At 28.3% G+C, this 21,999-nt stretch overlaps 1 protein-coding gene across 4 annotated transcripts; it reads left to right on the top strand.

The window, feature by feature from the left end:
* Positions 1-1,763: 1,763 nt before the first annotated feature.
* LOC132933916 (uncharacterized) lies at positions 1,764-21,999 on the top strand. 4 transcript variants are annotated; one of them, XR_009662957.1, is made up of 9 exons: positions 1,764-1,910; positions 2,841-2,931; positions 3,129-3,296; positions 3,878-4,110; positions 9,887-10,111; positions 11,996-12,141; positions 13,565-13,650; positions 18,588-18,710; positions 20,796-20,927. XR_009662957.1 is itself a non-coding variant. In XM_061000188.1 (8 exons), the coding sequence occupies exons 1-8, from the start codon at positions 1,854-1,856 to the stop codon at positions 21,431-21,433; spliced, it is 1,644 nt and encodes a 547-aa protein (XP_060856171.1). In that variant the 5' UTR covers positions 1,764-1,853; the 3' UTR covers positions 21,434-21,999. The 4 variants fall into 4 exon arrangements, 3 of the variants coding, with proteins under 3 accessions (XP_060856171.1, XP_060856173.1, XP_060856172.1); XM_061000188.1 differs by lacking the exon at positions 18,588-18,710 and having other exon boundaries at positions 20,796-21,999; XM_061000190.1 differs by lacking the exon at positions 20,796-20,927 and having other exon boundaries at positions 18,588-20,787.

Genomic DNA, 21,999 nt, shown 5'->3' with positions numbered 1-21,999 from the left:
ACTATTCAATATTATTAAAGTAGGGCTTTATCACCCCCCCCCCCCCAAAAAAAAAAAATCTCAAACGCTATTTGCGACTATGGCTGACACTCTGTACACGGTTTGCATCATAATAATTATAGTATCACCAGTGCAGTTTTAGATAGCGTACATTTAATGTTATAATAGTGCCATGTAAATTGTATCCACACAATTGCAAAACAATGAAGAATTTTAGCGGTGTAGTGTCGACTAGAGTGTTGTCGCAAATGATAATATTAATTATATTAATAACATTTTCTGCTTCATATCATACAAGATACGCCATTGCTGCCAGGTACCCGTGGGGTGTGATATCAGTGTCCGCCTGTTGTCCATCATAATGGGTTCATATTATATTTAAACCGATGGAAAACACTATTAAATAGTAAACAAAATAGTTTGAAAATATTATAATTGTATAATAATATTAATATGACAATATAAATGTAGTAACAAATAGTATACATATCACAATAATTAAAAATTTCGTCATAATTAATATGTGATCATAAAGTGCAACCCTCAACTAGGTCATAAATAAAGATAATTTTTACGATGTTAATAATAATTTACAGCTCAATTATTCTGTGATTATTAATTCATCAATTATCACAGAATAAAAAAATTATTATACTAATTATATAAGATTAAAAATGATTATGTTGGTAATTATTATGTTTAAGTGTCTCCTGTAAAAATATGTTTTTGTGGATTTTGTTGGTTACGACAGCTAGTCTTAACCGTCGATAATATAGTAGAAATTGGATATCAAATAATATATGTGAACTTGGTCCAAAGACCAGATACGTGTTTATAAAATACTTCGTAATAACTAATAATATTGTCTTGACATCTAAACTTCCCAAAAATCACTTTCGTTTCGATCTACTAAAGTTCATTCACTTTATTCACTTTCATATTATATATTTATATATAGGTACATTACACAGTGAAACTTCCATATTAAGAAATCTCAACAGGGAATAAAATTTTTTTTAGAGAAATTCATTAAATGCAATAAAATAATTTTAGTTCTAATTTGGTTAAAGTCTCAACTTGACTCTCAAAAATATTTCGTGAATTAGAAAATGCAGTTAAAAAGTTTTTTTCTATTACATACCAATTTATAACAATAATAATATACTTTCAATATCTCTAATATATAAAAATCTATTGCATGTCCTACTAATGTAATTTAAAAATACATATCCGAAATTCATTACTAGCTGCAGTTTTAGGGTTACCAATAAGCAATAAGATTTACAATAATTTAGATATAATTTGGCATTTAAAAAATTACCAGGTACCTATATTTTAATTTACTCCATTGCCAAATATTACAATTGTTTATTCGATGGATTCTTATTTATCAAACAATTCGCTAAATAATATGATATCAATATTCCATATTATACTTTTCAACCAATTATTTAAAACTATAGAGTCATTTAGTAAGTACACTACAGCTACGTGTACTCCGAGTCTTTGACGGTGTCAGACGGCTAGATGTATAGGTAATATATGATACTTGTGTAGACGAAAGTAAGTAAATACAACAATTATACGAGTGTGTGTTTTGAATAAAATATGGTACCAACCCATTTAAAAACAAATTGATTCTAAAGTAAATAGAAACCATATTAGTCGTTTGTGCGATAAGCACTACACCGAAGTTCATAATATGTCAAGTTACCAGATTTGAATATCTTAATGATAACCGGTTGTACAGTATTGCCCAGCACTTTGAACTCTGTAGACGTGCTCTGTAAATTATCTAGACGTGTGCGCTCTGCAATACAGTGTTACTAAATATTGTCAGTAAATTCTACACGATGTTGCTGCGAACGATTTGTAAGAACAAGTGGTCCGTCAAATCGATTTCGACAAAAGTAAGTATTCGGATTGGCAGGTAGGTACCTAAAAATATGTTATTTTTTATAGTCATACAATGTTATTACTGGGCATCTACTTACAAACGTAAAGCGTACTTACAACACGTAAATGTATTATGTTTAAAATCCATTTAATGTTTAAAATGTTTAGCCAGCGGGCAGCGTGTTATAAATTGTGTTGTAATTTATGTAAGTACAAAAGAAAAAAAATCGGTGTAATTTAACTTTTGAGCAATACAGCCATACAGGTATACAATGTGTGTATGTTTAACGTCGAAAATTGTTTCAAATAATAGTAATAACTAATAACCATATGTACCTAACTGTTATTTTATGTCCCACACGTGGCTACTGCGGGCGATAAATAATTTGGTACGTGTACTGCAATCTACCATACGTCCATACCTAACTGTTTTTTAGCAATAGTGGCATTATTGAACAACCACACACATAGGTACTCTGTATATGCATGTAAGTATATATATATACTGTGTAATATGTATATGTATATAAGTATGACAAAAACAAAACTACAAAATCATATAGGTACTTACTTAACTAAGTTTTGTCATAAGATCATGAATAATCCATATCTTTTAGAGTTATAGATAAACGTAGTTCTTATCAATTACAAAAATATACTACTCGATGAAAAATTGACTTTTAAGTTATAACACTCTTAAGACAACGTGACTCGGCAGCATATTCATAAAAAGGTTGTATTTGTACTACAAATAACGTTAAACTTAAAAACATTGAAATTTTGTTTAGCAACTATTGTAGATTGTATCTGCAGAATGATTAGACAATATAATTTTTCTTCGAAATAAATGTTGCTTGTATAAATTGATTTAAGTTTGATTTATAAAAATCTTAATACATTATAAATGTATTTAACATCTAATAAACGAATAACAATTTTTTTAGAAATCATCATTTAATGAAGTTTTGACGGACACATTTGGTAGGAAACATAATTATCTTCGAGTGTCGCTGACCGAACGTTGTAATCTTAGATGTAAGTACCAGCATCCATATATTTAGTAATTAAATACAAAAATTAACAGTTTGAATGAATATCTGTACTAATTTTGAATATGAAAATGAAAATAAATATAAAACATCATGTACAAAAAATATAAATAATTTTAATAATATTAATAAATAATTGTATTACTTTTAAATTTTAATGTAACCAAAACAAAATTTGTCCAGGTGAATATTGTATGCCACTTAAAGGTGCAAAGTTGTCAGAACAGTCAAAGTTACTTTCAAATAACGAAATAGTTCGTTTAGTATCATTATTTGCCAAACAAGGGGTCGATAAAATTCGAATTACAGGTGGAGAACCTACAGTAAAAAAGGATATTATTCAAATAGTTGGTAAGATTATATTAGGTTAATATAACTCAATCAAAGTTTTTAAGTAATGATAATAAATGCTATATTTAAGCCTTTTTAATAGACGTTTTAAAAATAAAAATATTGCTGTTTTCACTTTCCTAATCTAAAAAATAAGAGTAGACATAGAGCTAGGTAAGTACTAGACCACTTGTGAATTTATTTAAAATGTATATTGCAACTTATAAAAACTATTTAACTCTGTTTAGTTAAAATAATCTAAAAAAGATCCCTTATAATATTTTGTCAAAACTTCGTATATACTATAGCTAATATACCTACACCTTAAAAACGGTTACTATTAAAAAACAGGACATATTATTAACTCTTAATAAATTAAGTGGTTTATAAATATACATATATAATATGGTTTTTCGAATAAACATTAGTATCGGGATCTGATGTGGGCCACAGTTAACGAATCTTATACCTAACTATGTGTAAAGACCGTTTTTTTTATAAACTTTAGAATGGTGAATTTCCGTGGCTTTTTTAAAACTTTTATTAGGTATCAGACATTGTATTCGTAACGTACGATAATTAAAATCGGTATTCTGTATTAGAATCACTCAGAGATATTAGAAAACTCAAAACGATTGCGATGACCACGAATGGATTGACTCTAACGAAACATTTGGTGGACCTCCAACGAGCTGGGTTGAACGCACTAAACATTAGTTTAGACACGTTGCAACAAAATACGTACGGAAACATCACTAGAAGAGACGGTCGATTGTTGAAAAGAGTATTGGCAGGCATCGATCTAGCATTGCAGTTGGGATTCAGTCCAGTTAAGGTGTGTATATAAACTATATTATATGTGTATAAGATTGAGTCTTCTTTGACCCATATAACGGCCTAACCCTTTTAGATCGCGTACGGCGCACCAAACACATAGGAACTGCGTGTTTTAATATAGGTACCTAAGAATAAAAGTATTGTGGTTTTGAGTAATACCTTTAGCTCGTATTAAGCTATGTTATAGTATACGTTTTAATTACCTACCTACAGATAATAGGAGCAATTTTTTCCATTTGGATAGGTTATCGTATTATTCAAGGAGTGAATAAAATTACATTTTGAATCAATCAGGTATATATACCTACTTTTACCTTTAATTTTTAATATTTGCATAATACGAAATACACATTGTATTTACAGCGTAGATTCCAGATACTTAGTGAAATACTATAATAGGTATATGGAAATAATTAAATAATGTTAAATAATATTAATATATAATTATCATTTGACGTTAACATGTATAGAACCTACCTAAATTTATATATGAGAAATAGTAGTGCGAGAAGATAGTGTATCAGTGTATTAGTGTATCTACCACATTAAAGTTGTGCTAAAGTTTATTTTAATGTTTCAGGATTGTCGCCATTTTTATATATAATAACATAACTATGTATGTGACGACTGGTGATCTGCATGTCTAGGAAAATATTAAAGCTTTTTGTTTCAGAGTACACAATATACAGCAGGGTTGTTCTACAATCTAAATGCGGTTTTATGAACTCACGCCAGAGAAATTTTAATTTTTCAGCTAAAAATAAATAGATATAGGTACTTCATTGATGTTGTACTTCATCGATACACAATCGTTTGAAAAAAAAATTACCTACGCACACTGCAATGACATAATAGATAAAACCCTGTATACTGTATAGTCATAGTGTATTGTATATTACGTACTTATTGAATACAATTTGAGAAATGCTGCAGTCATGTGAATTTTTTCATACTTGCTCATCCATTATTAATTATCATCCAATTATATAATTTAGTTCCTATGTATGTATGCTGGCCGTTTTCGATGCATTAATTGAATAAAAAATGATGCACTAGTAAAACTTTTGTATTATTATCACAGATAAAGATTATTATCTCTGAAACTAATTTTATTGTTGTTTGCACACATAACACATATAGGTAGGTTGGTTTTTGAAAATATTAAATAATCAAATCAAATTTCTCTTAATTTTAGATTCTGAGCGGAGCAATATTGACTTTACGATGGTGTGTTTTAATTTTTAAATTTTTTGTCGACTGTGTAAACGATAAGTAGTTAAAATAATTTTTTGATTTTCAACTTCAGTATTTTTTTTGGTAGGAAAGTGAATCTAGTAGAGAAAAGTGACTAGAAAAACAAAAAAAAAATTAAGGAAAATCGGGAATTTATACGCAAAATCTGTTTTTGAAAAAATCGATTTTGGTTTTTTGTAAAACTCTTAAAAAAATTACCGTAGATACATGAAATTTACACTGAATGTTTTATTAGCTTTTTATATACACCTTACAATTTTCAAAATATATGAATGAGATATGAATATGTGACATTTGATGTTTTGTTTTGCGGTGTTTAATTATTTTTGATAATCGCTTTCGGTTTATCATTTACGTTTACAAATTTCAATCGTTTTTTTTGTGAAATATAACGTTATTATAACGTTTGCAAGTCCTGATTTATAAAAATAATTTTAAAAAATCTTGTTTAAATTCAAATTTTATGTCTAATTAGGTGGACTGTCAATCTGGTCTATGTATCAGTCCCCCCCCCCCCCATTTGGGACCCTGCGCCTTAATGATTGCGCCTTTTTCACGTTTTCCTGATAAGAGCGTGTAATTTTGGTGAAACAATAACTGACATGTTATTCGCACTTCGCAGAGGTCGTCGACACAGGTTTTGGGTACACGACCTTCGCATTTCGATAAGTAATTGATTCCATGTTTATTTTACGCATGTCTCGTGCCGTCTACCACACTGTCCACACGCCGCTAATTCGACGCCAAATATTGTGTCGAGTCGTAAGACTCTTCAGCCAGCCGTCCGATGTGTCCTGTATAATAAATTATCAGCCTCAAAATAGATACATTTGTGGCTCTCGCATTTGCCATTCGCTCACATGTCAATTGATTTTATAGTTTTTCTCATTGACGTTATAGGATTTCGGTTTATTTGATACGCTTTTGTTTCCTGAAAAAAAAAAAATTATCACGATATAATTCCGGCGTAGGGCAGATCATAAAGTGTTACTGTCTATTAATATTTCCTATTCACTGTCTTCAATTATCTAGTTTTATTTTAGATTCTGAGTGAAACGATGAATGTATTGATTTTACAATGATGTGTGTTTTTTTTTTTGTTTTTTTTTTTATTTTTTTTTTTATTTTTGTGTCTGTGTACACGATAAGTAGTCGAAATAATGCTTCGATTTTCGACTTCAGTATCTTGTTCGATGGGAAAGTGAATATCGTTGGTGCATTGGGGAGGTCAAAATTTTAATTTCCCAGTAGTTTTCAAAAGCGATGTGAAAAACAAAAGAAAAATTAAGGAAAAACGGGAATTTTTACGCAAAATCGATTTTTAACAAAATCGATTTTGGTTATTGGTGTAACTCTAAAACAAATGACCGTAGATGCATGAAATTTTCACTGGTTGTTTATATTTGCATTTTCTATACACAATACAATTTTGAAAATAATTTGACTTTTTTTGAACTGTTTACAGACATTGTCAGTTTTCAGTTTTTTTAAATTTTTTTTCTATAAATATCAATAAAATTTTATTTGTTGGGTAAAAAAGCTTGAAAATTTAATAGAAGGCTCCTAGGTTATTTTTTCAAAGGCAGATGAAAAAAATTAAAAATCCTTAGTCACAGTTTTTTTTTATACACGTTTAAAGTTCAAATCTTGAAAAAATACGGAAAAATCACGAAAATTTGCAAATTATTTTGAGTTAGAAATTCATAAAAAATTTTCTTTTTAAATCTAAGATTTTAAAATCTAATACAAGATTCCTCATAAGTTTGTCTAACTTTATCAAAAAAAAAATTTCTACAAGAAAGTCAAATTAAATTTTTATGAGCGTTTTAAATTCATATTTTTACAACATTAGATATTCACTCGATTTCTCATGTACCGATTTCCTTATTTTCTTGTAATTCAAAAACGAATAACTGTAGATACATGAAAATTTCACTGAATGTTTATATTAGCATTTCCTATACACCATACAATTTTGAAAATATTTTGACACTTTTTGAGCTGTTTACGGGCATTTTCAGTTTTTAATTTTTTTAGTTTTTTTTTCTATAAATATCAATAAAGTTTTATCTGTTGGGCCAAAAAGTGTAAAAATTTAATACAAGACTCCTGATATATTTTTACAATAGCAGTTGAAAAATATTGAAAATACATAGGCACAGTTTTTTTTTATAAGCATTTAAAGATCAAATTTGGACAGAATTTATCAAAATCTCGAAAATTATCAACCATTGTAATTAATAAATTATAAAATGTTCAGTTTTTATAGCTAAGGATTGAAAATTTAAAACAAGATTCCATGTAAATAGATAATTCGGTTACCAAAAAATCTAAAAAATACACAAGCACAGTTTATTTGTATAGTCATTTTAAGTTCAAATTTGGACGAAATTACATAAAAACCTAGAATAACTATTTTAGTTATTTTGTTGTGATTGTATAATATTATTCGTGGGCACTTGAAACTTCTAATTTGTAATATTTTCATCGATATATTATGATGATAGTATCACGGTTTGTTGTTGATGTATAACGCGTTATATGTACCTAATGGATATTGTGATATGATTAATTTGGAATTTATTATAGGTCAATTTTTTTTTTAATACCATAGATAAGTGTATAATATGTCTTATACCTAGACTGACATATCGTCTCCACTCAGAATCGTTTTTCTTATACAATGATATATCATTGAATTCAAATTTAATACCATCCATTATACAGTGACCCACTTGTAACCTACAGTACAGCAGAGCGACATCCACTTGCCCACCTTTTTTCATTTCAATTTAAGATTTTATTTGTTCTAGACGTAATTTTATGTATTAACACTGCATATACACAATACAAAACCAACTATACGACAATAAGTGGACAAAAAGTATTGTAATTTGTAATATGAAATGATATATTTTAAAACAGGTATTTTATAAACTCGTCCGAGTTGTCCTATTAATATAATGCTTAAATTAAATATTTTAATTTCCATGTAGGACAGGTTCCATTTCATTCGGGGAATGTTTCGTTTAAAAAAATACTTTAGGCATGTTAATACATATGATTTCCGTGTTACAGTATGAACTATTGTGTGTAGGTAGGTACTGGTTTTACTTTACTGCAGTATGAATATTGAATGTATAATGATTATTATAATTATTCCGGTAATAATGCCACGAGTGTTAAGGAGATGTGTAAGAGACGATAAATTTATAAAGCATCGTATATGATTAATACTTACATTATAATGTTTTTTTTATTTTATCTTGATTTTGGACAACCTAGGCGTTTTAAGAAGAGGAGGGCTGTCTGCAGTTGATAATATTTTAAATATCATATCCATAATTTACTGGTGTAACAATGTTATTTTTATTATTGTTATTACTATTATTATTATTGTTATTGTTATATTTTTTAAATACTACAAAATATTGTAAAAAACGGTGTTAATCATAATTGATTTAGTGTGAAATGTTTCACCCATTATGGTGGTGCTATTTAGTATTTTCATTTCTTTATATTCAAATTAAATTTTGAAAAAATATGGTGAGAAAAATTTGTTTATTGATAAAGGTAGACAAACTTATGAGGAATCATATATTAAATTTTCAAATCTTAGATATAAAAGGAAACAATTTAAATAATTTAATGAATTTCTAACTCAAAATAATTTCAAAATGTTCGTGATTTTTACGATTTTTGTCAAAATTCTAACTTCAGACGCCCATCAAAAATTATTGTTGATAAACGCTCATTTTTTTAAATTTTCACTAACAACTTATAAGAAACCTTGAGTTACATTTTAAAGTTTTTTGACCAACATTAATTTTAAAAAAAAAACTATTAACAATTGAAAATTCCATATGCCTGTAAAAAGCTTAACATGAGTTAAAATATTTTAAAAATGTTATGCTGTATAGAAAATGCTATTACAAATAGTCAGTGGAAATTTCATGAATATACAATATTTTTTGAGTTAAGTCAAAAACCATAATCGTTTTTGCCAAAAACAGATTTTGAGTAAAAATTCCCCTTAATTTTTTTCCACCGACATTTTAAAAATACTGGGAATTCTTAATTTTAACCTCTCGAGTGCACCAACTATATTCACTTCCCCACCGGAAAAGATACTGAAATTGAAAATCAAAGCATTTTTTTTACTACTTTTTATGTATTTGTGTTTAAAAAAACACACATCATTGTAAAATCAATACATGAGCTCTGCTCAGAATCTAAAACTAGTGTTGCATAAAATAAATTATTCTAATTTCTCTCAAGTAGTATAAATTAGTAGATTTTGTTGTACCTATACGATTTTTGTTTTTGTTATTCGATAGTACATATCTATTAAATTATACATATAATATCATATATAAATTGTTAGCAATAACACTTAGGCTTTAAATTCTGTACATTTTTTTTGAAAATGTAATACATAGCAGCAACAAGTAGATCTTGTTGAACGATTTTAGGTAGTTGTTCATATTATTAATATTATTCAATTCAATTTATGTTATTAGGTGAACTGCGTGTTGATGAAAGGAATAAATTTCGATGAATTATGTGATTTTGTAGAAATGACCAGAGACAGGAAAATCAATTATAGGTTTATCGAGTTTATGCCGTTTTCGATGAACGATTGGGATGAAAAGCGAATGGTACCTTATAAAGAAGCAATCCGAGAGATCATGAAGTCATATCCTAATTTTGAACCATTTGATAACGAGCCGAATTCTACTTCAAAAGTAAACGTTTATTAAGTATAATAATTAATTGAATCATAAAACCAAATCCAAGAACGTAATACATTAATAAATAAAACATATACATTACCTAATATATTTACTGTCCACCACACACCTCTAAGCTTTTGTGTAAAAACCGTGTGGTGCGAAAAATAACCACTCAAGCTACAGTCATAATTTATTAATAGTTAAGAATATTATAGGAAACCAGCACAGAGACAATAATATATTATTTTGATGTGTCGTACCGTTTTTTATTTTATTGATATCATTATTAGTATCAACAAAGTTATTATTGTTTTATAAGCAGTAGGTAATTTTCATGTTTTTTTAATCTTAAACATTTTTAGAATCCGAGTAAAGCGATGAATAGTATAATATTAATTTTACAATGATGTGTATTTTTTTTATTTTTTTTTTTTTTAACACAGACTTTGAAACATCAAAAATATTTCCATATTCTACTTTGAGCATGGTTTCTGACATGGAAAATTGGATCTATTTGATTCTTTGGGGAATCAAAATATATAAAAGCCACATTACTCTTGAAAATATTGGAGGAAAGTAGGTAACTGCTCCAATGGCGCATTTAGGGAGGGAGTTAGTGGTTCAACCAACCCCCTCCCCGAAAATAAAATAATGTGTGCCGTGTAGAATTAATATTATTAATTTTACTGTTGGGAAAATCCTGACTCAGGATTTCTGTACACCCCTCCCCCACTCATACAAAAAACGATTCTGAGCAAAGATAATCAGATATTAGTCCATATAATATAATAGTTTATATTTTTATAATATATTTATATTGCCATTCAAATTATTAATTTTTTTATTATTAAGTTAGGTTAAATTATTTCTTTCCGATATCATTGGTTAACAAAATGTCATATTGTGTGTATAAAATATAATAATGTACGTAAAAGTAACATGCTATTACATACATCACGAATTATATTTTTAGAATTATACGTTACAGTAAGAACATTGAACAATAAATCAACATATGAAAACTATGCATTCTACTTTCAAACTTGCCAAAATAGTAGGGGAATTTGCAAATTGTGTGAAGTTAAAAATTTGTAAAATGTTGCATATTTATAGCTAAGGCTTGAAAATTGAGTACAAGGTTCTTCTCATAGGCTGTTTTTACTGAAATTTAAAAATCTTAACAATTTTTGTAGACATTTAAAGTTCAAATTTTGAAACAAAGAATAACAATTCAAGTTATTTTGTTGTAATTCTTTCAAACTTGAACATATTACCTATATTATTATATTTTACAATACAAAATTTAATTTTCAAAATAATTAGATTGATTTTAAGCTAGGTATTTAACTTCGAATAACTAGAGTACGACGCATATATGATATACCTACATATTATACCATTATAACAATTAATAAAATAAAAAATGTGATGTATTCTGTAAAAATCCATTAAATCTAGGTACCGCTTAAATAAATTACTATAGTAGCAATATTAATGTATAGTAAAATAGACTTACTTAATAATGAGGCTGACAGACTGTCTCCGCTCAGAAAATTGTTTTTCGTACACTATGATTTATCTTTAAATTTAAACCCACTTTTTTGTATAAATGATTTTAAGGGCAACGATATACAGTGGCGCGAGACTACATATTGTAATAGTTGTTTTGAATTAGTATTTAAATGTATAAAATATTAAAAATGTTAGCTTTTCTCAATATATCATTAAAATTGCCTATATCAAAAGCCTTAAAAATGGGTTGGTGGCGTCATGTATAAATCGGCTTCTATTATACTATGTAGTATGTATATTATATATTTATATGTAATATGCATAATTTATAGGCAGCCTAAATAATATAACTTTTTTTGTAACGAATTATGCTGTGTTTCATAGATGTATCGGGTGCCAGGATTCGCAGGCAGCATTGGCTTTATATCGTCAATGACCGATGATTACTGCGATAGTTGTAATCGACTCAGATTAATGGCCGACGGAAACTTAAAGGCGTGCTTGTTTCAAAACAACGAAATCAGTTTGAGGTGACTTTAGAACGCAAATCGTTTTTAACAACGAGTTCGATTATACTATTTATTTATTATATATTTTTATTCAAACGTGTTCCGCTTAACACTGTAAAAACTATGTTTAGTTCCCCGGGTATGAAATTTGGATTGAATAGAATTTAAGAAATGAAACTCATTAGTTTCATTACTGATATAAACTTTTTTTTCAAATGAGAACCATTTATTTCCCATTAATTGTCCATCAGATGAATTATTTTGTTTTGTTAATATTTAGGATTTAAATTGAAATTTTAACGAGAAGTTTCTTGTTCTTTTCCTTTGACTTACCTACCTACTATAACTACTACTAAGAAGTAAGAGTAGTGTTCAATTGAATATCTGAATATAATATTATAAATATGTTTGGGTTTAGACTGTTTAGAATTTATTTATTTGGTACCTAAGATAATAATACAATGTTTGAAAAATTAATTAACATTTTAACTTTTAAAAAAGTATAATACTATTATTGGTGAATGACATATATTTCGTCCCAAGTAATAATATAACCATACCTACCTAGGTTTTAAAGTTTTAAATCCATACATATTATTAATAATATTATAGTTTAAGAGGATGTCAGCGCACCATTTGTTTTCTCTCTCCACGCGCAATATAGACAAAACGCATTTGCGTAGAATCGTTTTTTCTATGTTTTTAAGTAATTTTAGAATAAAATCATTCATTACAAAAAAGATAGACAATAATATTTTAGAGGGAATGACATATCGGTTTTATATTTTATTGTTATTTGACTTTGTATTCGACTTTCAAAATAAACAAAAAATGTTGTAAATTTAAATTATGTTTAAATCGTTTTAAAACAATAATACGAGAAATCGATATGTCATTCTCTCAAAAATATTATTCTCTATCTTTTTTGTAATGAGTGATTTTACTCTAAGATTACTAAAAAAAACATAGAAAAAATGATTTTGCGCAAATGTATTTTGTCTATGTTGCGCGTAGACTAGAGAGAGAAAACAAATAGTGCGCTGACATCCTCTTAAGCATACATGCATAGGTATCAAGTACCAACATACTTAAAAAATTATCTTGTAAAATATTCTTATATTTACAGTATGTTCTCAAATTTCCGTATCACCCTATTACTATCTCCATGACTGATCAGTATATTATCTAAATACGGTTTTATCAACAGTATTCTAAGAAATGTATGCCCTTAAATTGAAATCCTTATTAAATTCCTTATAAAATCTGCATTTAAGTATATTGGTGTGTCACAGTTTCACAAAAATATATACGGTGATACGGGACTTTTGGGACATAATATACATATACTGTACCTATCTATTTTATGTATGGTAAATATTATTGAAATGCTGATATACGAAAAACATAACGCTATTTGAATTATTTGAATATTGTTTTGGGACAGGGATCCACTTCGGCAAGGAGCTTCAGATGAAGAATTATTGGACATCATATCGAATGCAGTGAAAGACAAAAAACGGAAACATGCTGGTAATTTTATATTTTTGAATTTACTAAAATAGTTATCAGGGTAGTTAGGTAGTTTGAGCTCGAAGAACGAGCAACGAGCTAATTTTAAAATTGATTTAATTGCACTTGGCCAACGTATAGGTAGGTATGACATAAAATGTTCAATAATCATTTTGTACCTACCTATTATAGTGAAATTACATTTTCACAATTTTAATTAATATATCATAAAATGTTCGAAAATGTTTTGATTTATATGATATGATGATTTCCGAACATTATTATGTTAATATAACTATATACAATTTATTGTGATATAGACTATTATAGACATACAGCGTGGTTGCCAAAATGATTGTTGATTTGTAAGGATCTAAAAATATGTATAGAGATACGGTGTACATAGGTAATTATATAAGTATATAATAATATAAATGATTATAATATTTATTGACAATTGTATATAGGCGTAAGTAATTTCCACGGATAACGATATAGGTATATCATAATATCGATATCGAATAACGATAAATATTAATATGTAGGTACCTAATTTTACAAATAATTATAAGTTATAGGTAGGTACCTATATTTATTTTAGTTTCGTACACCAATATATCCAAATCCAAATTATATACAATTTATCGCAATCATTATAATTTATATTGTGCAGTACCTACCTACCTATGTTATATAGAACACTAGAAGTTAGGTAGGACGTAGATCAGTAATTTTCAGGTCACTGTAAATTGCATCTCATTTTTAATTGTTCATGAAAAAATTGTGGCCTAAATGTTTTTATTCTTACGTGAACTGTGTCTAGTAATATTTTTGAAAAATCAATATTTTCCTTCCCATATTTCAGACTTTAGATTTTTTGGATTGGCAACAAAATTGCTTGAAAAATGAATTATTAAAAATGTGTAATTAAATAACTGGTTAACATTTGTACGATGATAACCAGACAAAGTCTAAGCAAATAATTTTTTTTGATTGCAATTTTAAATTTTTATTTTCCCATGATTTTCCCTGACTTCTCAAACTAATATTTCTACTACTTTGCATGGTTTGTAAATTGTTATACGTACGTTTCAAAAACACGTGAGCCGCAATTTATGTAGTAGGTACTATTATAATGAATATGTCTTTTCTTGTGAGAACGCAATTTTTACCTACTCCGTAATTTTTAGCGGTGATGAATTGTAAAATATATTTTATTATAATCCATCGCTGTATGATAATTAATCGCGTTCAATTGTGTAGGAATAAATTTTTTTTTACACAATTATTATTTTTTAAGAATTATATATCTACCCAATATGACGTAAATTGTACTTACTGAAATAATGGGGCGTATCTATATAATTTATGTCGAAGACAAACCAAAAAAAAAGGTGTAACATGCATCACGACCAAAAATCAATCATATCTAAAAGTAATCGTTACTTGTATGAACGATCGTTTGTGATGCGGTTCGCACATTCAAAACACATTGATATATTTTGCAAATCATTTTTAAAAAGGTGGATAAGTTGATGTCGCTCTGCTGTACGGTAGGTTACAAGTGGGTCACTGTAATGGATGGTGTTAAATTTGAATTCAATGATTTAATATCATTGTATAAGAAAAACGATTCTGAGCGAAAACGGTCAGTCAGCCTATGATTTTACCAAGTATATTTGATGATATTATTGTGAATAAAGTAATTTATATATAACCTATTTACGTGGAGCCTTGTTTTAAATTTTCAATCCTTAGCCATAAAAGTTAAAAACTTATAAAAAAAAATTGTGCCTATGTATTTTTAATATTTTTCAACTGCTATTAGAACGATATATCAGGAGCCTTATATTAAATTTTCACGCTTTTTTACCCAACAAATAAAAATTTATTGATATTTATAGAAAAAAAAACTAAAAAAATTGAAAACTGACAATGTCCGTAAACAGCTCAAAAAGAGTCAAAATATTTTCAACATTTTATGGTGTATAGAAAATGCTAATATAAACATTCAGTGAAATTTTCAAGGATCTACAGTCATTCGTTTTTTAATTACAATAAAATAAGAAAATTGTTACATGAGAAATCGAGTAAATATCAAATGTTGTAAAAATATAAATTTCAGACGCTCATAAAAATTTAATTTAAGTTTCTTCTAGACATTTTTTTTTTTGATAAAGGTAGACAAACTTATGAGTAATCTTATATTATATTTTCAAATCTTAGATTTAAAAAGAAAATTTTTATGAATTCTCATCAACATAATTAGCTATTTTTCGTGATTTTTCCGTATTTTGTCAAAATTTGAACTTTAAATGCTTATAATTAAAAACTGTGACTAAGGATTTTTAATTTTTTTCATCTTCCTTTGAAACAATAACCTAGGAGCCTTCTATTAAATTTTCAAGCTTTTTTACTCAACAGATAAAATTTTATTGATATTTATAGAAAAAAAAACTAAAAAAAATGAAAACTGACAATGGCCGTAAACAGCTCAAAAAGAGTTAAAATATTTTGTAAATTTTATGGTGTATAGAAAATGCTAATATAAACATTCAGTCAAAATTTCATGTCCCTACGGTCATTTGTTTTAGAGTTACACCAAAAACCAAAATCGATTTTCTCGAAAACAGATTTTGCGTAAAAATTCCCGTTTTTCCTTAATTTTTCTTTTGTTTTTCACGTCGCTTGTGAAAACTACTGGGAAATTTTTACTTTTGACCCCCCAAAGTACCAACTAGATTCACTTTCCTATCAGAAAAGTTACTATTGAAGAAAATCCAAGCACTTTTACTGTCCTAAAAGGTGATGACAGACACAAAAATAAAAAAAAAAATAAAAAAAAAAATAAAAAAATAAAAAAAAAAAACACACATCATTGTAGAATCAATACATTCATCGCTTCGCTCAGAATCTAAAAGAAATCAGAAAAAATAAAAACCGATATCCAAAACCGAAATCAAAATCGGAAAATATAAATACCAATAACCGAATCCGAAATTGAAATAGAAAAAATATTTTTGGTTTCAAGCCCAGCTCATTATAATAATACTCATTATAATAGTATAATAGTACTTAATGCAGGACTTGAAACCGATATTGGATACCGATTTTGAATACCGGTTAAAACCGTTAAAAAACATTTTAGAATGATGTGTGTTTTAACATTTTAGAATAATTCTCGAAAAAGTATACAGTTCATCACACAAAACTAGTTACTTTAGTAAAATTTATTGTAATTTATTAATTGTTTTTATCGACCCCCCAAAGTACCAACTAGATTCACTTTCCTATCAGAAAAGTTACTATTGAAGAAAATCCAAGCACTTTTACTGTCCTAAAAGGTGATGACAGACACAAAAATAAAAAAATAAATAAAAAAATAAAAAAAAAAATAAAAAAAAAACACACATCATTGTAGAATCAATACATTCATCGCTTCGCTCAGAATCTAAAATATTGTGTTATGGATTTAAATATTTAATACAGTTTTTTTTAGTAATATCAAATATGCCCAACGCCTATAACATGCTTAACTTTATCTTACCAAAAAAAAAAAATAGAGAAATGCATACCTATAGTGGAAAAAAGTAGTAAAATTATAGGTACCTATGTCATAATTTATAATACTACCCTTATTAAAAATATTGATTATCTTTTTAGCTATTGGTTTATTGTTATAACTAATTATGCACTCTTTCATACAAATGAATTAAAATATTAATATCAATACCTATACCGATATTCATTAGCATTATTATAAAAGTGCGATGTCCTTAAAATTCTGAATAGAATTTTACAATAATATAATATATATCGAAATCAAAATATAAAATATAAAAATGAAATGTTATTGTCATCGTTATATTGTAACATCTGCATTATACCAGAGATATATGGACAGTAAAATCTTTGTTATAATATTAAACATATTTTTAATTTTGAAATTTGCTTTTATAATATTTCCCAACTATATTGAGATTTTCAGCATATTATTAAACCTACTCTAAAAAAAAATGTATAGGGCCCCATAGAATTTTGCACGGGCTCCCACAATTCATCGGCGCCGCACTGGCGCATGTATGTCAAAGAAGATAATGTTGAATAATGTGAAGATATTGTTAAGCAAACAGTAGTCATTATTTTCTGTCGATGTTGACATCTGGCCGTTATCGCTTGCTACCAATTCAGCACTTAATTCGGTTTTACTAGTCAATTCATATATTTTTATCTACCTATTGTATTCTTTATAACTGATGCACAATATACATAATATGCCGATATTTTTGCGACCGTTGCAACCTAGAAGTTCTAACGAAAAACTCCGAAGATCTAAGAAGTATAGGTATCTTATAGTTAACAACAACACTGGCTAAAACATAAAATATGTATATAGTAGTTAAGGTATGTGGATAGTTTACTGTGTATATCAAAAATATAACAAAGAGTCAATCAAAAATGCATTACCTACCTATCAATTAATATTCATAACTAATTTTTTTAAAAAATTCTTGTTGATTTAAGTATAGGTACAAATAAACAATGAATATTATTATTTAATATTAGCTTAGTATAAAATGTTTTTATGGAACATTTTTTTGTAGAGTCAACTGACACGTGTATAGAATTCGATAGTTACAGTACAGTACTTAGCTGGTATCTCTTTACAAATATTTCTATGTCTATATTCATACATACAAACGATAAAAAATATTTAAATGGGTTGGTACATATTTTTTTTTCGTTGCAATTTTATTGCCATTTTATACCTATCTAGATATTTGTCTTATGTGTCTACCAATAATGGTTTCTTTTTAAAACGTACCTATTTATAATTATTAACAATTTGTTTTTTGGTATTGTTGATTAACAACTCGACTCGCTGCCTTACAAAAAATATATTATAATATCAAATATAATAATATAACGCTTAATGATTGAATATAACAATGTTTTAGGAATGGAAAATCTTCCTCGTATGCCGAATCGTCCAATGATTTTGATCGGTGGATGAGTAAATCCGACAACGCTTACATCACATAACATTATATTACCCGCCTACTATAAGACAAATATTTGAGGTATAGAACCTTATTATACCTATACCTACCTACCTACCGTGGTGCGTTTTAGCCAGATGTGTACTCAATCTCCTGGTAAACAGGAAGAGAGATAGGATTTTTAAGTACATAATTTTACTTTAATGTTTGTATTTAAATATACATTTTCATTTTGTCGTTAATAATTATTATTATGTTATTCACCATTTTAATTTATAAGACTTACGTACTATATTAAACTGTTATGTTCGAAAATAAATACCAAATAACTGTTTATATAGACTTGGATGAATGATGGTATTTTTTTATTTGGCATATCAAATAGTTACCTATTGGTTTTACAACGATTGAAACGCGTTGATCTTTACGGATTTTATGCAATTCATAATAAATTATATTATATTATATACCTAACTATATAATGCCCATATGGGAAATCAGACATATAGGTACCTAATAACTAATATTATAATGTCAAATTGTTCATGAATACCATTTAACTAGGTCCTTATGATAAAATAATATAATCAAAACATTTAAATCACTATCACTCGTCGTTGAACTAAAGTACCCTGAGCCTAACCAAAATTTCAAAACCAACTTTCAACATTTCTGCAGCCAACGATCCTGTTCAGTGATACATAGCCGTAATCTAGAGGGCACGGGGAAGGGGGGGATAAAATATTATAATTAAAGTTGTTCTCTAAAAAATAAAATATAAGTGTACTAATGCTTACAATATGCCGTTAATATTTGTTTTTCATATTGTAGTAGGTACCTATAGTACCCAGTAGGTACTATAAAAGGCACTATTAGGAACTGATATGAAACACAATTATTTTATTGATTTGGCAAAATAACTCATAGGTAACTATCATTACATTTTTTACATAATTTTTAAGAGTAGCTAAAATGATTACTCATGAATGTACTCATTATATTTCAATATTAATTTATACTCAATTCAGAGACGGACTGGCATGTCATCTGTATTGATGTTTTGTAGTCCCTTTGTGGCCATTGAGCCTATCTTTGAAGATCCGATATAGGCTAAATAAAATAGCCATTTGGCCTGTATAACCCCAACTAATCCACCTCTAATACTCTTAGGTAATTGTCATTTAATTTTATTATTGTTGTTGTTATAATTATTATTATTTAGTTAAAAATAATGTAAATAGGTACCTACCTAATAATAATTTTTTTAAATCTGAGAAAATATGAACACATTTTATTCACAAAATTTGATAGGTAACAATATTCTTTTTTTCTGATTATAAAAAGAATAACATTTGGTGAAAGTAACTGTACTTATATAATGTGCTTTAGGCTAAAAGAAAATATTCATATAACTAATATAATTATTATTTTAATATAGTCCAAACATAAAACATTTATATCATATAAAGTATAAAGAATAACTTTTTTGGTTTTTTTTATTTCTTTTATTGCTAAATTAAAAATATGTTTAAAATATTAATTTAAAACTTTGATATGTATACATTGTGTATAGTTATTATGTTTATTCCGTAGCTTGGCTATCATAGCTGTTCTTCGGGTAGTTATAACTATAACCTAAAGTAAAGTATTATAGATGGACTGACAGAAAAAAAACTGAATAATTAATTTAGGTACAATAGTTATTACTTATTAATTTATTTTTCGTTTATATTTTTAATCAATACCAACATCGACATAATATTATAGTCCTAAATAATGTTTTTAATGATTATAAAATATAAGTGAATGTTAAAAATCAGTTTTATCTCTCCCTATAACAAATAATTTTACCAGCACTGATTGAAACCTAATTTTTTGTTTTTATATTTTTAACAGTAAGTATACTTATACCTACTTAAGTGTTTTTTTTTAAATTTAAATTTAGCAATTTTGAAGCACACTATTTAGCATTATGCGTTAACTATAATCCGTTTTCACATATTTTCTGTATCATTCAATTGTCACACGTTCCCGCCATATTCTGTTCTGGGGAATTGTCCATCCCCAAGTTATATAAAATGAACTCAGATGACGCCGCTATATCTATAAGGCAATAGAAAACGTGTCTATCAAAGATTTTTTTTCTGTTTTATTTTCGTGTTACAGTCGCTGAACGGACAAAGTCGGTGGTCACCGTGATCCGCGGCGGACGTCTCGCCAGAAACGTTTGTAAGGCGTCCATCAGCGGCCATCACGCTAGAAACATGTGTACGGGTAGCGGAAGCGGCGGTGGTGACGACCAGCCACGCCTGACGCACGTGGACGGGCGGTCGGGGGACGCGCGCATGGTGGACGTTTCGGGAAAACGTGAGACTCGGAGGACGGCCACAGCGGTGGCTCAGGTCCGGTTGGACGCGACGGCCACCCGGCTAATTGCCGAGGACGCGTGCAAAAAGGGTGACGTGCTGTCCGTGGCCAGGCTGGCGGGCATATGCGCGGCAAAGGCCACGTGGCAACTGATACCGCTGTGCCACCAGATCCGGCTGGACTCGGTGACGGTGGACGCCCGGCTGGACGAGCGCCGCTGCCGCGTCCACATAACGGCCACGGCCGTCAGCACCGACCGAACGGGTGTCGAGATGGAGTGCTTGACGGCGTGCTCAGTAGCAGCACTCACGGTTTACGACATGTGCAAAGCTGTCAGCCGGGACATGGTCATCGAGCACGTCAAGCTCTTGTCCAAGACTGGTGGTAAAGCCGATTATCGAGCAAAGGGCAACGACAATTATAGCGCTAACGATTGAATATTATATCGGGGCAAAGGACGTGTTTATATGTGATAACGTTTATTTTAGGAAATAAGGAGGTTATCAAATCGTTTTTAGAATTTTTCGGCAAGTAAAATTACTTCAAGACTTGTTTGTTGTACAATGTACATATTCTATATTATATTTCAGTAATCAGAAGTTGATTGATGCTGACCGATTTGTTTTATATGTGTAATATTTTGAAATAATACCTAAATATTTTATAATTTTGTAGGTAGGAAACTATTAGGTATAGTTCATAGTATATCATTCACACATTTTTTAATAGAAAATTAAAAAAAATATTAACATAGATTTTAAAAATCCAAAGATTGTACATCGACGGACAACCGATAACGTATATGTACCAGTACCTACATTATAAATACACTAACCAGTGAAACATACCTAACTAAAACATAATCATTTAATTCAATCATTTTGACAAGTATCTATTAAAGTAATTTTACTCACTGAAAAATAAAATTGTTGTATTTTATTTAAGCTAGAACTTACTTGTACAGTTGTATAGATTAAATTATAAATAAAAATATTAAAAATTA

The sequence above is a fragment of the Metopolophium dirhodum genome, chromosome 1, assembly GCF_019925205.1.
Source record: "Metopolophium dirhodum isolate CAU chromosome 1, ASM1992520v1, whole genome shotgun sequence".
Lineage (NCBI taxonomy): Eukaryota > Metazoa > Arthropoda > Insecta > Hemiptera > Aphididae > Metopolophium > Metopolophium dirhodum.
Note: the sequence above shows the minus strand (reverse complement) of the source record. Positions and strands in the feature narration are given on the sequence as shown.